The sequence below is a fragment of the Camponotus floridanus genome, unplaced genomic scaffold (assembly GCF_003227725.1).
Source record: "Camponotus floridanus strain SB8 unplaced genomic scaffold, Cflo_v7.5 scaffold47, whole genome shotgun sequence".
Taxonomy (NCBI): Eukaryota; Metazoa; Arthropoda; class Insecta; order Hymenoptera; family Formicidae; genus Camponotus; species Camponotus floridanus.
Window position 1 is genome coordinate 1,395,126 of NW_020229625.1, and position 13,552 is coordinate 1,408,677.

Here is a 13,552-nt window from a genome sequence, read left to right on the forward strand (position 1 = left end):
TTTGAACGCACATGACGTATCACAATCCTTGCATGAGATTTTATATATTATAAATTGTTACATAAATATTTCGGCACTATATTTAAACTTTAATAAAACTATGAAGTTCATCAAGGTCAGTATAAAATAATCTCGTGTCAACACAATGGCGTTCTGTATTGTCCAATTAATTTGTGTACATTGTGTAAACGCAGATTCTGATGAGTCATTTTCCTGACTATCTTTTGATTTTAATTTCTATTTAATGGTTTTCTGCATTTCTGTTTTTTACTTTGACATAAAAACATAGATGTATCGGAACTTATCATATTAAGGTACCTTATGAGCATTAGTACAGTGAATAGAATTGTTTGGGGGGATGTGTTCACCAGAGTACTATGGAATACAGCATTATAGTTTTTATTTGGTTTTGTGCTTGATTATGAAATGTTAATGATGAAATGATTAATGAAATTTTATGTATTATTATCCGATATGCTTAACATTAATATTATCATGCTAAAAATGGTTCAAAACATATTTAATATATATTTGACAAAAAGTGAATAAATAAAGGAGAAAAATGAAGATATTTTCTCTTCTTTTTTGTGCTTCAATTACTACTTTTTGGCTCTTATATGGTATTAATTTACTATTTCGATTTCATAATAGTTATTATTTTGAATCAATTTGTTAATTTAATAATGTTACATCGAAGTTATACTTATCTATAATCAGTTCATTTTATCAGTTCATATTATAGAATATTGATCTCATACAAAGTTGATAATTGAATAAAAAAATAAATTATATGTATCGTATTTAATTTATACAATTTATAAAATTATTAGAAATTTGGATTTTTTGCTTCAAATAGGTACTAAATGGATTATTTCTCACATTTACTAGATCAATTTCAAATAATCTATTTAAATATTCTGAATTCCTTATTGGGTTTATATTAAAAATTAAACTGGCAAAAAAATACTTTAGGTCTTATGCTAGTCCTCATCTTTTATAATCATGTATATCCATTTCATGGTGAAAAATTAAATACGAATTTATTAAGTTTAATTTTTGCCGCATAACAGCAAATGAGGAAATATGTACGTAATAATATTATATTGCAATAATATTTTGTTATATTATTGTTGTAATATTGCAAAATAATGCGTACGATATATTAGTTTTGTATCAGATAACTCGCATTATATTATTTTTTTCTTTGTTATATTACTGCAACAAACAGTACTTACTGGGACTTTCTTTGCTCGTCTATACAGGGTGTCCCAAAATTCATACTCAATCTTTCAAAGACAGATTTCTGGGATTATTTGGAGACGATTTTTCCTCAGCAAAAATGTCGATAAAGGCCATCATTTTTTGCATGTTCCCGATTTTTGTCATCATATATCTTTGCAATTAAGCCTTAAATTAAAATTCAACTAAAGTAAACTCTATTTAAAATTAATCGAAGAATATGACTTGTTAATATTTTATTTCTACAAAACTTAGTTTACGAAAAAACCTTTATTTCCAATCACTTATTCATTCGAAAATTATTAGCACCTCGATATTTTAGTTGAGGAAAAATCGTTTCCAAATGATCCCAGGAATTTGTCTTTGAAAGATTGATTATGAGTTTTGGGACACCCTGTATATATTCTAATAGCGCTGTATCTGTTTAAAATTTTTTTTAAGTTTTTGCTGGCATTAATATCTTTCTCGAATTTCTCTCTTACTATTAAATTTATATTCTCACTTATTATTAAATTTATATAAATTATAGTGATTTCAGAAGAATTTGAAAAGAAAAACTTTAGGTGAAAGTTTTCTTATTTTACCGGGGTTTTGTGTGGTCGAAGATCCATCCATAGTGACGTACTCTGCGAACTCAGCTGCTAGAGTATCGGATGCAGTGCGAGAGATATCAGCATGCGCTGCGGGAGATATCTGCGGTTCTGAACTCTGTGCAATCGTTGTCGTTGTCATCATTGTTGTCATTGTCATCGTCGTTGTCGTCATTAAGTCCTCAGCTTCGTAATCACTGTCATATGAGGAATCTTCAGCATCTGGCATACTGCTTACATTCAATACTGTACAATCTACGTATCTCTGCAATAAACAAGATTGTTTACATTAATATTTTTTATGTATATGTATGTTATGTTTGTATTTAAATATTATGTATATTATGTATGTATATTAAATATTATAAGATATTTAAAAAAATTTGTTTTGTTTTCTAGGAAATAAATATTGAAAAAACACGTTTCTTTCATTGATAAAAATCTTCTTTTTATTTTTTTTAAATATAATATAGTATTTTTCTTCATATTTTTTTATTAATATAATAATAAATTCTCTTTACAGAATATATTTAATATAATTTATCTTTTTTTGAAAATAATTTTACTGCATTAATGAAACTTTTGCAGCAAATTATAAACATGGTATAATTCGAATAGTTTTCAATTAGATGCATAATAAAACTTTTTAAAATAATTGATATCATTTTAATCATAAAAATCTCATTAATTCATTAAAATTATTTTCGAGAAGAAAAAAGATAAACAGATAAAAATTTAAAAAACTTTTTTATTATATTAACAATGACTCACTATATTTTTAAAAATTACAAACTTTGTTTTTGTATTTATAATAAAAACAATTCAAATTCAATTGATGTCATTTTGATGATTGTTCATTTCGATTTATTTATAGAAAATTTATTTAATTAAAAATTATTTAATTAAAGATTTATTTATTTATAGATTTATTTAAAAATTTATTTACTTAAAAATTGCATAACTATGTAACTAATTGAAATGCGCAATCTACATTTAAAATAGTAAGTAATTAGTTTAAATCTATCATCAAAAAAGTCAAAAATAATGAAAAATCAACTTGCAAAATCAGAAAGATATTAAATATCTGAAAAAAATTAAAAGACGTTTTCTCAAAACAAAAAAAACATTTTATGAAAAAAATATTTTGTTTCTTTTTAGTTATATGTATATTAAGAAATATATGTATTTATAATAAGAGTGCACGCGTATACATTTTACGTTATAATTGAATATTATACATAATTTTTTATTAAAAACAAGATTATATATTATACATCGTTTTTTTCTTTCTTTTTTCAAAAAATCACTACATTGACTATATACTCACGTTCGCGTATAATTTGTGCATGTTTCCTATCTGCGTAAATAGACAAGGTTTCCTAAGTAATGTCTATAAAACTCCAGCAACTAATTTCTTGAACGACTTTAACGCTTTCGCTACAGCGAAGTCTGATACGGAGCGCGTGTGACAGACGACACATATTTAGCCGTGATCGCTATAGACTTTTATAAACTTTTTATTTGTCGTGCATCGCGTATTAGTTACTAGTATGAAGATATTTGGAATAATAATAATATAAACACTGAACGCTTAAAAACGCCAAAAAGCATCATCTAAGTGATAACAATTGAACTTAAAGCACCAATAGTATACAGGGTGGCCCCGAAAGTTCCAGCCAGACTTTGAGATCTTATAGGAAATTTAATTCTGAACAAAAAATTTCCTATAAACATTAGTCGGAAAATGCTTCCTTAAGAAGTTATCGCTCAAAAACCTCTGATGAAGGAAGAGCAAAAGGTGAAAAGAAAATGAAATAAAAAGAAAATGAAACTAAATAAATTTCTTGAAAAACGTCTTTATTCATTTTCTACTATTACATGCTACTACTAAAATATTAGTTTAAAAAAAATATAATATTTTATTTTCATAAAAGAAAAAGATTTTTACTTTTTATTTTTATCGTTTTTTTTCAAGAAATTTATTTAGTTTCATTTTCTTTTTATTTCATTTTCATTGCACCTTTTCCTTCATCAGAGGTTTTTGAACGATAACTTCTTAAGGAAGCATTTTTCGACCCATGTTTATCGGAAATTTTTTGTTCAGAATTAAATTTCCTATAAAATCTCAAAGTCTGGCTGAAACGTTCGGGGCCACTCTATATAATTACCAAAATTTTGAAATGCCTACAGCAACGAAAGAGTAAAGAAAAAAATTCTTATGAATATCGATCCAGAAATGCTTTCCTATAAAGTTATGGGCCTTCAAAGTTGGAGAAAAATAAAAGAGTTCTATGATTATCTTTCTCGTAATTTTTAATTGAATAATAATGTTAACAATAACTAAATTAAATGTTCGAAATGTCCATCTCCCGCAACTAGACGTTAGTGTTTCATTTCCATTCTAGATTTCCTATCGAATGTCATTTTTCTATAAAAATTTCAATTTTTTTTCATCTGTTGTCTGAGTTTTGACTAAAGTTTTATATTCTTGAAAAACTTTAAAGTTTATCGTCGAAGAAGACCAGTTTCCATTTAGCTCTTATGTTCGTCTTTATTCTCAGCAGAATAATGCTGAGAATTTTTATATACTTACATTCATATGCATGCAGATAAGCACACACATAAAATCGCGCGCATCATTGTTGAAATTAACAAAGTTACATTTTTCATTGCTAAGTAAACTCCTTAAGTATTAGATTTAACTTATATCTTAGTGGTTTTTCTATGTAAAATTGAATGATCTTTTAAAAACATAAAAAAATACTTCTGTTTCTTTAAAAAAATTGTTTTGCGATTTTGAAAAATAATTTTAGATAAAATTTAAAATCACCAATTCTTTTTCCCTCTCAAAATTTCACAAATTTTGTCTAAAATAGTTTTGCCTGCCATGCAATGTTTGAAATATTCAGATAAACTTCAGATAAATCAAAAAATAGACAAATAAACGTGTATATATTTACATACACACGTAAATGTGTATGAATGTAAATATTTTTATTTTTTTTTAAGCAATATTGATACATAAAATATATTTACTTTAAAGTACCAAAATATACCAATATTTATTTTAAAGTACTTTATTTTAAAGTATTTTAAATCTCTCTCTCTCTCTCTCTCTCTCTCTCTCTCTCTCTCCCCCTCTCCCTCTCCCTCTCTCTCTCTCTCTCAATAAAAACTGAACGAGGAAATAAATAATTTATATTTTTTTTGCCTGTTTTCCTCAATTCATTTTAAATAATTTATATATTACATGTATATACCGACAAGCGAATAACTTCTCTATACTCTATTCGAGTGACAATACTATTTCTTTCGCCCCAATATTTAATCATGCTCTCGTTTCTCTTCATGTTGTAGCTAACTCAATATTTTCCATTTTCTCAATGCCAATTATACAGTTCAACAAAAGGTAATTCTTTTTGGAATATAAGAATAAAAATAATTATTTCCAATATAATGTAGTTTTCTAAATACTAATTGTAAGGTTGAATTCTAAAATGAATAAATTCATCACAATTTGCAGAAAATTAAAATTGAAATTATAAGGAAGATAAAAAAATGTTGTCGTTATTAAATGGCTAAATCGATCTATCTTTGTTTTTTAGAGAACTATTCAAATTTCGCATGAAATTCTATTTCAGTTATAAATAATTATGAAAAATATAGAAACAAATATGAGTTTTAAAATTTTTAATTCTCCCTGGATTCCAAATGTAATTCTATAACATTAAAAAAATAAGAAAAAATTTGCTAATGAGAAAGTTAATTTTAAATGTTTAATATAAATTTGAATTTTTTTTAAAAGCTAGTAATACCTATAATAATCATTTTACATGAAGATTATAAGTGTTTTTTATAAATCAAGAAAAAATAACAAACAAAATAAAAAATATTAAAGATAAAAATAAAGAACAAGTAATAGCATCAAATTTTTTTCAAATAAAGTTTGACTTTAAATTCATCTAACAATATATATATTGATTTTTATTTTTATTCAGTTCTAATCAATATTTTTTCTTAGACTCAGTATAATATTACCCCTATAAATACTAGACGATATAACTGCATAAAAAAATTCATGCGCACGGCTCGTCTCTGGTTTAATAAATTATCGTAAATAGGGCATAGCTTTCTTAGGTTGGCGGATGTAACCATTTGCGGAGTTTCAGGTGAAAGTAGAGAGACGTGAGAGTACAAAGAGGGAGAGAGAGAGCGGGGGAGAGAGGGGGAGGGAGAGAGAGAGAGAGAGACCTAGTGGTTATCAGAATTGCTTGTTTCACTGGTACAACAACGTAATGTTACAGGTGTAAAAGTTGTAAAATTCATAAGCTTCAGATACTTTTCGCATTCAAATTTAGTATTAGCTGATTTCGAAACCAAAACTAAAAATCAGCATTACATATCGCGACCAATTTCTCGACAACCTTCATTCGCATCGTCATTCTCCACTCCCGGATCTAACTTAACGTATTGGGTACATACATGAAGAATGACGACGAATGATATGTACGTGGCATACATAAATAGAAATAATTAAATCACTTGTATTTAATCTTGATTGAATGTGAGCATGACAGAAATCCGGATCTATAATTTCGAGATTCTAAAAAGGAACTTGAAAGAATCCGCTTTATATATAAGAATTTGGTAACATTTTTTTAGTCAACAAAATGTTCTTATCTGAAGTCGAATTAATTTGTATATTTTTTTTAACAAAATTTACAATTAGTTAAAATATATTTTTTCATAGTTTTTCAAGTTTTAAAAATATATATTTTGATAATAAGATTAAATCGATTAAATTCTAATCAACTAAAATTTATTTAAAATTAACAAAAAATAAAAGATTTTTTGATTTATTAGCGTTTATTAGTACTTCATTTATTAGTAATTCATTAAAAGTTCTCTTTTCTGTTTATGGCTAAAAACTATTATTTATTTTACTATTATGTACTTTAAAATTATTATGTACTGTGTTTTAATTAAGATTTGAATAAGAATAATTTTGACATCGTTTTACTGTAGAGGGAGAGTTATGCTGAGTTATTGTACAAAATTATTTAAAAAATAGTAATCTGTCGGAACTGTGCATAAAAATGTTTCTGAAAGATAGAACTTATATAGAACTGTCCAGAACTGCCGTTAAAACTACGGAAAATCATCAGCACGACACATTTTTACTAAGTGTCGTGCTGATCAAGGACATTAAAAATTCATAAAAAATTATTAATTATTGAAATATCGGTCTGAATTTGCATATATAGGCTGAACTTGAACAGAATTATCAGGACTGTTGTCAGAAATAATAATTTTGAATGCGGTTTAGTACTTTAGAGGGAGAATGTCGTGCTAGATTCGCGAAATTAGGACGACATTTTTTCGATTTCGATTTTTTAATAAGGAATGCGGAACTCTTTTTAATTTTCATCAGGAATTATTAACTATGAAAAGTGCTATCAGAACTAGTATTTTTTTTTTAAATTCGTAGATTGTCGTGCCAGCTTCACAGACACGGTTTCCCTATTATCCAGGTTTCACTTAATCAGGTTTGACTGTATATATTTATTTATTTTTATATTTATTATATTTATATTATATTTATGACATAGATAGAGAGATGAATTGTAGTTTAATATTACTATAACAATAACAAAAGAAATATTACTAATATTGAGAAATATTACTGAGATATTACTGATTGAAATAGTTAAAATTATTAACTGATTCTTTCAATAAAATATCACTGATTTACAGTGCTGTACTTATAAGTGCTGTAATCAGTAACTATTTACTGTTTTTCAGTGATAATATTTACTGTTATTTACTGTTTTTCACTGATTCACTTTTAGAGAGTGCTTTATTCGACAACATTATTAAATATATTATTATGCTAAGAAAAAGACGTCAAAATATGATACATTTTATGACGTCAAAATGCGATACATGTCATGACGTCAAGAATCTGTGACATTAGACCGTCACTTTTACGTCATAAAAACGTCAATTCATGACGTCAAGAATAGACAGTGAATGATCAATTTGAAACGTCAAAATGACGTGTGCTTGCTACCTGGGCATCTCCTATATTTTGGAAATGGTTCAAACAGTACAAAAGAATTACTATGAAATATGTGTATTCAATCATTTTGAAGAATTATTATTTTAAAGAGATTAGTAAGGAAAGAGCAATTTTCTTATCCCTAATCTCTAATCCCTCTTTCCTATCTCTAATCCCTCTCTTTAAAAGAATAGCCCCTCGAAATTATTTAAATAATCCCCAAAAACTTACCTTTAAAAAAAAAAAATAAAATTGGCACATATTCTAATTAAATATCTATTTAAAAAATTGGAACATATTCTGATTATTAATTTATTTTAATTAATTAATAATTATTAATTTTAATTTTATAGTCTAACATTTAAATTTAATGACTTAATTTCTTTCCTATAATTTATATTGATTTATACTTGGAAATTTTGACTGTAATTATATCACTTTTTTAGTATAATAATAGTTAAAGATATTATATTCAAAAATATATATATGTACGAGGGTAGTTCGAAAAGTTCTCGGCCTAATATAGAAATGTCGCTAAGAATATCAAATGGCTATGATTTTTCGCAAGTTTAATTCCTCAGAGGGCGTACCGCACAGTTTCAGACAGATTCGTTCGCTAGTTTGTTTACTGTGCTCGAGTAAAACAGACAAGATTTGATACTTCTCCAAAAATGGATAAAATTGAATATCGCGCAGTCATAAAATATTTCGTTTTAAAAGGATTAACGGCAACAGAAATAAAAAACGAGCTGGATTCCACTTTGGGAGACTCTTCTCCATCATTTTCAACAGTGAAGAAATGGGCTGCTGAATTTAAACGTGACCGTTCATCCATCTTTGACGATGAACGTTCGGGTCGCCCGAAAACCGCCACGAATGAGGAAATCATTCAAAAAATCCACGATAGCGTGTTAAATGATCGACGAGTAAAAGTGCGTGAGCTTTCTAACATTGCAAACATCTCAATAGATCGTGTTCACAATATCTTACATGAACATTTGCATATGAGAAAGCTCTCAGCGCGATGGGTGCCGCGTTTGTTAACGGTCGATCAGAAACGCATTCGAACGAACATTTCTCAAGAGTGCTTGGACTCCATGAATTGCGTTTCGAATTGTTACCACACGCACCGTACTCGCCAGATTTAGCTCCCAGTGACTTCTTTTTGTTTCCGAATATGAAAAAATGGCTTGCTGGAAAAAAATTCACGTCAAATGCGGAGGTCATCGCTGAGACGGATGCTTATTTTGGAGGCTTAAGCAAATCGTATTATACTGAGGGTATAAAAAAATTAGAACATCGTTGGTCTAAATGTATTGAGTTGAAAGGGGACTATGTTGAAAAATAAAAAAAATTTTTGCTGGAAATCATGTGTTTTCTTTGCCAGGCCGAGAACTTTTCGAACTACCCTCGTATATACGTATACTTATATATATATATATATATATATATATATATATATATATATACTTATATATATATATACACGATAAAAATTTTATCGTTAGGGTTTGGTAGTTATTAATTTTTTTATTCTTATGTGTGTGCATTTGAATAAGAATTTTTTAATTTTAATTTAAAAATTAAAAATAATAACAAAAAGATCATTATTTCAGCAGTTGTTTTCCTTTATATAAAAAACCTCTTTGAATTTGTTTGCGAGTCCTTTTATAATACCGTGCGAACTCGCTATTAATTTTTAATGTTTCATCGTTTTATAAAGCTTCACAAAGACATCACACCTTCACAGCATATTAATTCTGTTATCTATAAAATTAATTGTAACTGCGATGCATCTTCGGTCTCTGTCAGGGTCAAATCAAGAGACAAAACAAGAATTTATGAAGGTTTAATATAAAATAACATCACATTCAATTTCCCAATACATTATTGAAAAAAATCACATGAATTGAGATAACGTCATTATATCCCATTATTGTAAAAGATTAATTTTAGAAATAACTTTTAAATCAAATAATAAAAAGTAGCTTTAACATTGTGGAAGATATTATTAAACCAATTTTATATTCTGCTACTTGAAACTCCATCAAAAGAAACATAAATATTATTATGGTTATCTCTTGTTTCATAAATATTATTATGGTTATCTCTTGTTTCATACGCATCTCACATAAACAAATAATTATAAAAGCTATCACTATATTTGTTTAACTCGTTCTCCAACACACAAGACTATAACAATATTGCATTTTTTATATTTTGATATTTACTCAATTTTTCTATAAATTATAATAACAAATATGTAGTAAATATACCGAATAGGGGACCCAGCTCCAATAACCTTGACCTTGACATATGTTGTTAAGATTGTTAAGTGTCCTGAGTAACGTGCAGGAGGTTTTAGCCATCGTTCGTTGTTTATTAAAAAATTATAAACATGAAATTTTAGGAACTTCACATACAGTGACTCGCATTAATATTCGGACACTATGATGTGCGAGATATTATTGCTCTTATATTTGCTTACAATAATGTTAACGAGGTAATTGTGGTATCATGTATTAAAGTAAATAAAAAAAACATAAATTTTATTTATTTAATATACATATGTTTGTAAATAACAAAGTATAAATATAGTAAAAATAAAATAATATACAAATTTCATGTCGCAAAAATATTCGGCTACTAATCAAATTACATTAATTTCGTATGAAATATGCTTATTTCAAAAATATTATACTGAATATTAATACTTTGTTGGAAAATTATTTTGTTTAATAACTTAGTGTAATCGCTTTGGCATATTAGAAATAATTTTTTTTTAATATTCCTGCATAATACAGTTCCACTCTTCTATTAAATGTTGTTTTTATTTTGATATTGATCTTATGGCTATTTTTCGAATATTAGGATCTAATTGATTCCATAAATTTTCAATAGGATTTAAATCCGATTGAAGTGGTGGATGCAGCACTTTAGGACAATTATATATAGTAAATATTATTGTACTATTGTTGATTTATGTTTCCGGTCATTGTCTTAATAATATTATACATAAAAACCATGAATAATAACAGAGTAGCTCGATAAATATGTATTTATTCAGCATTATTATTGTTAATAGGATACAAATCTGTTGCATGTTACGGTGATCTTAACATATAGAGATCTGTTATTGTACATGGTGTCCGAAAATTATGTGAAGTTCCTAAAATTTCATTTGTTTATAACTTTTTAATAAACAATGAGTGACGGCTAAAACCTCCTGCACGTTACTCAGGGCAGTGACCTTAATAACATATGTCAAGATCAAGGTTATTGGAACTGGATCCCCTATTCGGTATATTTATCATATATGTTACCTTAAGAATAATTAATTGTGATTCGATGTCATTTAAAGTTTGTTTCAAAGTCAATGATTCTTCGCCTATAAACAAAATGTTAGCAGTATATTAGTAGCCGTAGATATAATAAAAATTTGTCAGCAGACTGACAATTGCGTTCGCATTCAGCTTATGTTATGCTAACAGAATATGTTAATATAATCAAAGAGCAAATTGACGCAGAAATTGAACAAAATCTGTTTATATAATTTGACAGCAGATTGATAGTAGAAATCGAACAAAATTCGCAACTTCTTGCCATTTAAATAGAACAGTAACATATATAATAATGAATAATTATCTATGAAAACTCTTAATATATTTATCCTAATTGATTCGATTTCAGTAAATACACTTATATTAATGTTATATAAGTGCAATGAAATATTGATTATTACAGGCGTATAAATGTTATCAGTGAAATAAATGTTATCGGTTAATTATGAGGAGGTAATCATTATGACAATCATTTCATTAGAAACATATTGTGGCAATACAGTAAATATAATTGTAGTATAAATATACAATAAATATAATTTTAAATATGTTTTAGAAAAATAATATAGATTGATATTAACAATGAGAGAGAGAAAGAGAGAGGGGGAGGGAGAGAGAGAAAGAGAGAGAGAGAGAGAGAGAGAGAGAGAGAGAGAGAGAGAGAGAGAGAGAGAGATAACAAAGTTAAAAAAAGGAAGCAAAGGAACAGTTATTTTGGGTTGTGAGACAGAAGAGGAGATGGAAAAATTAAAAACTATAGTACAAACCACGTTGAGTGAGACTTTCAAGTTTACGGAGTCACCATAAATAAAATCGAAGATAAAAATTGTCAATATTAATGAAGAGGAATTAAAATTGAATAATGATAATTTAATAAATACAATTAAAAAGCAAAATAAAATGGTGGCAAATAAAAGATTTCAAATGAGAATTGTGAAGAGAATAATTAAAGAGAAGAAAAATGATGATAAACAAAGTAAATCGCGAAAAAAAGGAAAAGAAGAAGATTCTGTAATAATTGAAAACATAAAAAAACATATGAATTAATATTGAGTAAAGGAAAACTAAGTATAGGATGGAATAAGTGCTCTGTATTTAATTATATTAGTGTTAAAAGATGTTTTAAATGCTGAGTTTATTTTCATATTGCGAAAAATTGTACTCGAAATGAATCACGCCACAAATGTGCCGGAAAGCATAAAGCATTTGAATGCAAGGAAACCAAGAAGAGATGCGTAAAATGTATATTTAAAATTCAAGTAGTGATGCGACGAGACAAGTATTAGACTCGGTAAACTCGATTCTTAAAAGTATTCGATTAACACGAGAATCAATCGCAATCAACTCGAGTCTGAAATTACGCGTACCAACCGAGTACCGAGTAACCAGCTATAAAGTGGCGACTACAATGAAATTTTAAGGCATAAGACTTAAGAGATTGATCAATCACAGTCAAGTGTGAAGAGAATACTCGACTGTGATTGGTCAATTTCTTAAGGTTTAAGGCTTAAATTACCTATTGTAAATTGGGATTTATCTTATATTATTATATCCTCTAAGAGAGATTTTAATTTCGTTCAAGAAAATCAAAGTGTTTTTTCTCATTTCTTGTACTTAAAAATTATTTAATTAAAGTTGATAGCTTTATAACATGAAATAATTAACTTGTACTTTTATTTCTATTTGTCACTTTTATGTTTTTTGTTGCATGATAAAAAAACCATGCATTTACTATTATTAGTAGTTGAGTAAAATTATAAAATATTCTAAAAGTTTTAACGAAGCAAATATTAAAATTGAAGTTCTCTACTTTTAGTTCTGCTACTGAAATCGATATTTAATGGTTCCGTACTCGAATACTAATATTTTCAATTTAATCGAGCTTATCAAAACAATATTTTGTATCTAGTACTCAAAATAACTCGACTTAAATCAAGATTCGATTCTTTTCTAAAATGAGTACGAGTTATTCGATTCTCAAAATAAGAGACTCGTCGCATCATTCAAGCATACAACTTGGAAATAAGTGATGAGCACGATGCGCTTGATACGGAATGTCCAACATTCAGGAGGGTGATACAGAAAGAGAAGAGAAGAGCCGGCTGGGAAGACATGAAATAACAATCACAAAAGAAAGAAGAATTAATCCCAGTAAGCAAAATGTTAGCAGTCTGCCAGCAGCATGCGAGCAGATTCAAACAGAATATTTCGGCAGATTGGCATCAACTGCGTCTGCATTAAGCTTGGGTTCTGCTAGCAGAATCTGTCAGCATAAACCGACAGCAGATTGACAGCAGAAATCAAGCAGGATCTGCGCGTGCAAT

The 13,552-nt window shown here is 27.5% G+C and overlaps 1 protein-coding gene across 3 annotated transcripts in view; it reads right to left on the bottom strand.

The window, feature by feature from the left end:
* The window catches only part of LOC105248397 (probable ribonuclease ZC3H12C), a 91,273-nt gene that overhangs the window by 62,228 nt on the left and 15,493 nt on the right, over window positions 1–13,552 (bottom strand). For all 3 annotated transcript variants that reach the window (XM_025412089.1, XM_025412088.1, XM_025412090.1), the window contains exon 2: window positions 1,824–2,094. In XM_025412089.1, coding sequence (XP_025267874.1) covers window positions 1,824–2,094 — 271 coding nt within the window. The remainder of the gene's footprint in view (window positions 1–1,823; window positions 2,095–13,552) is intronic.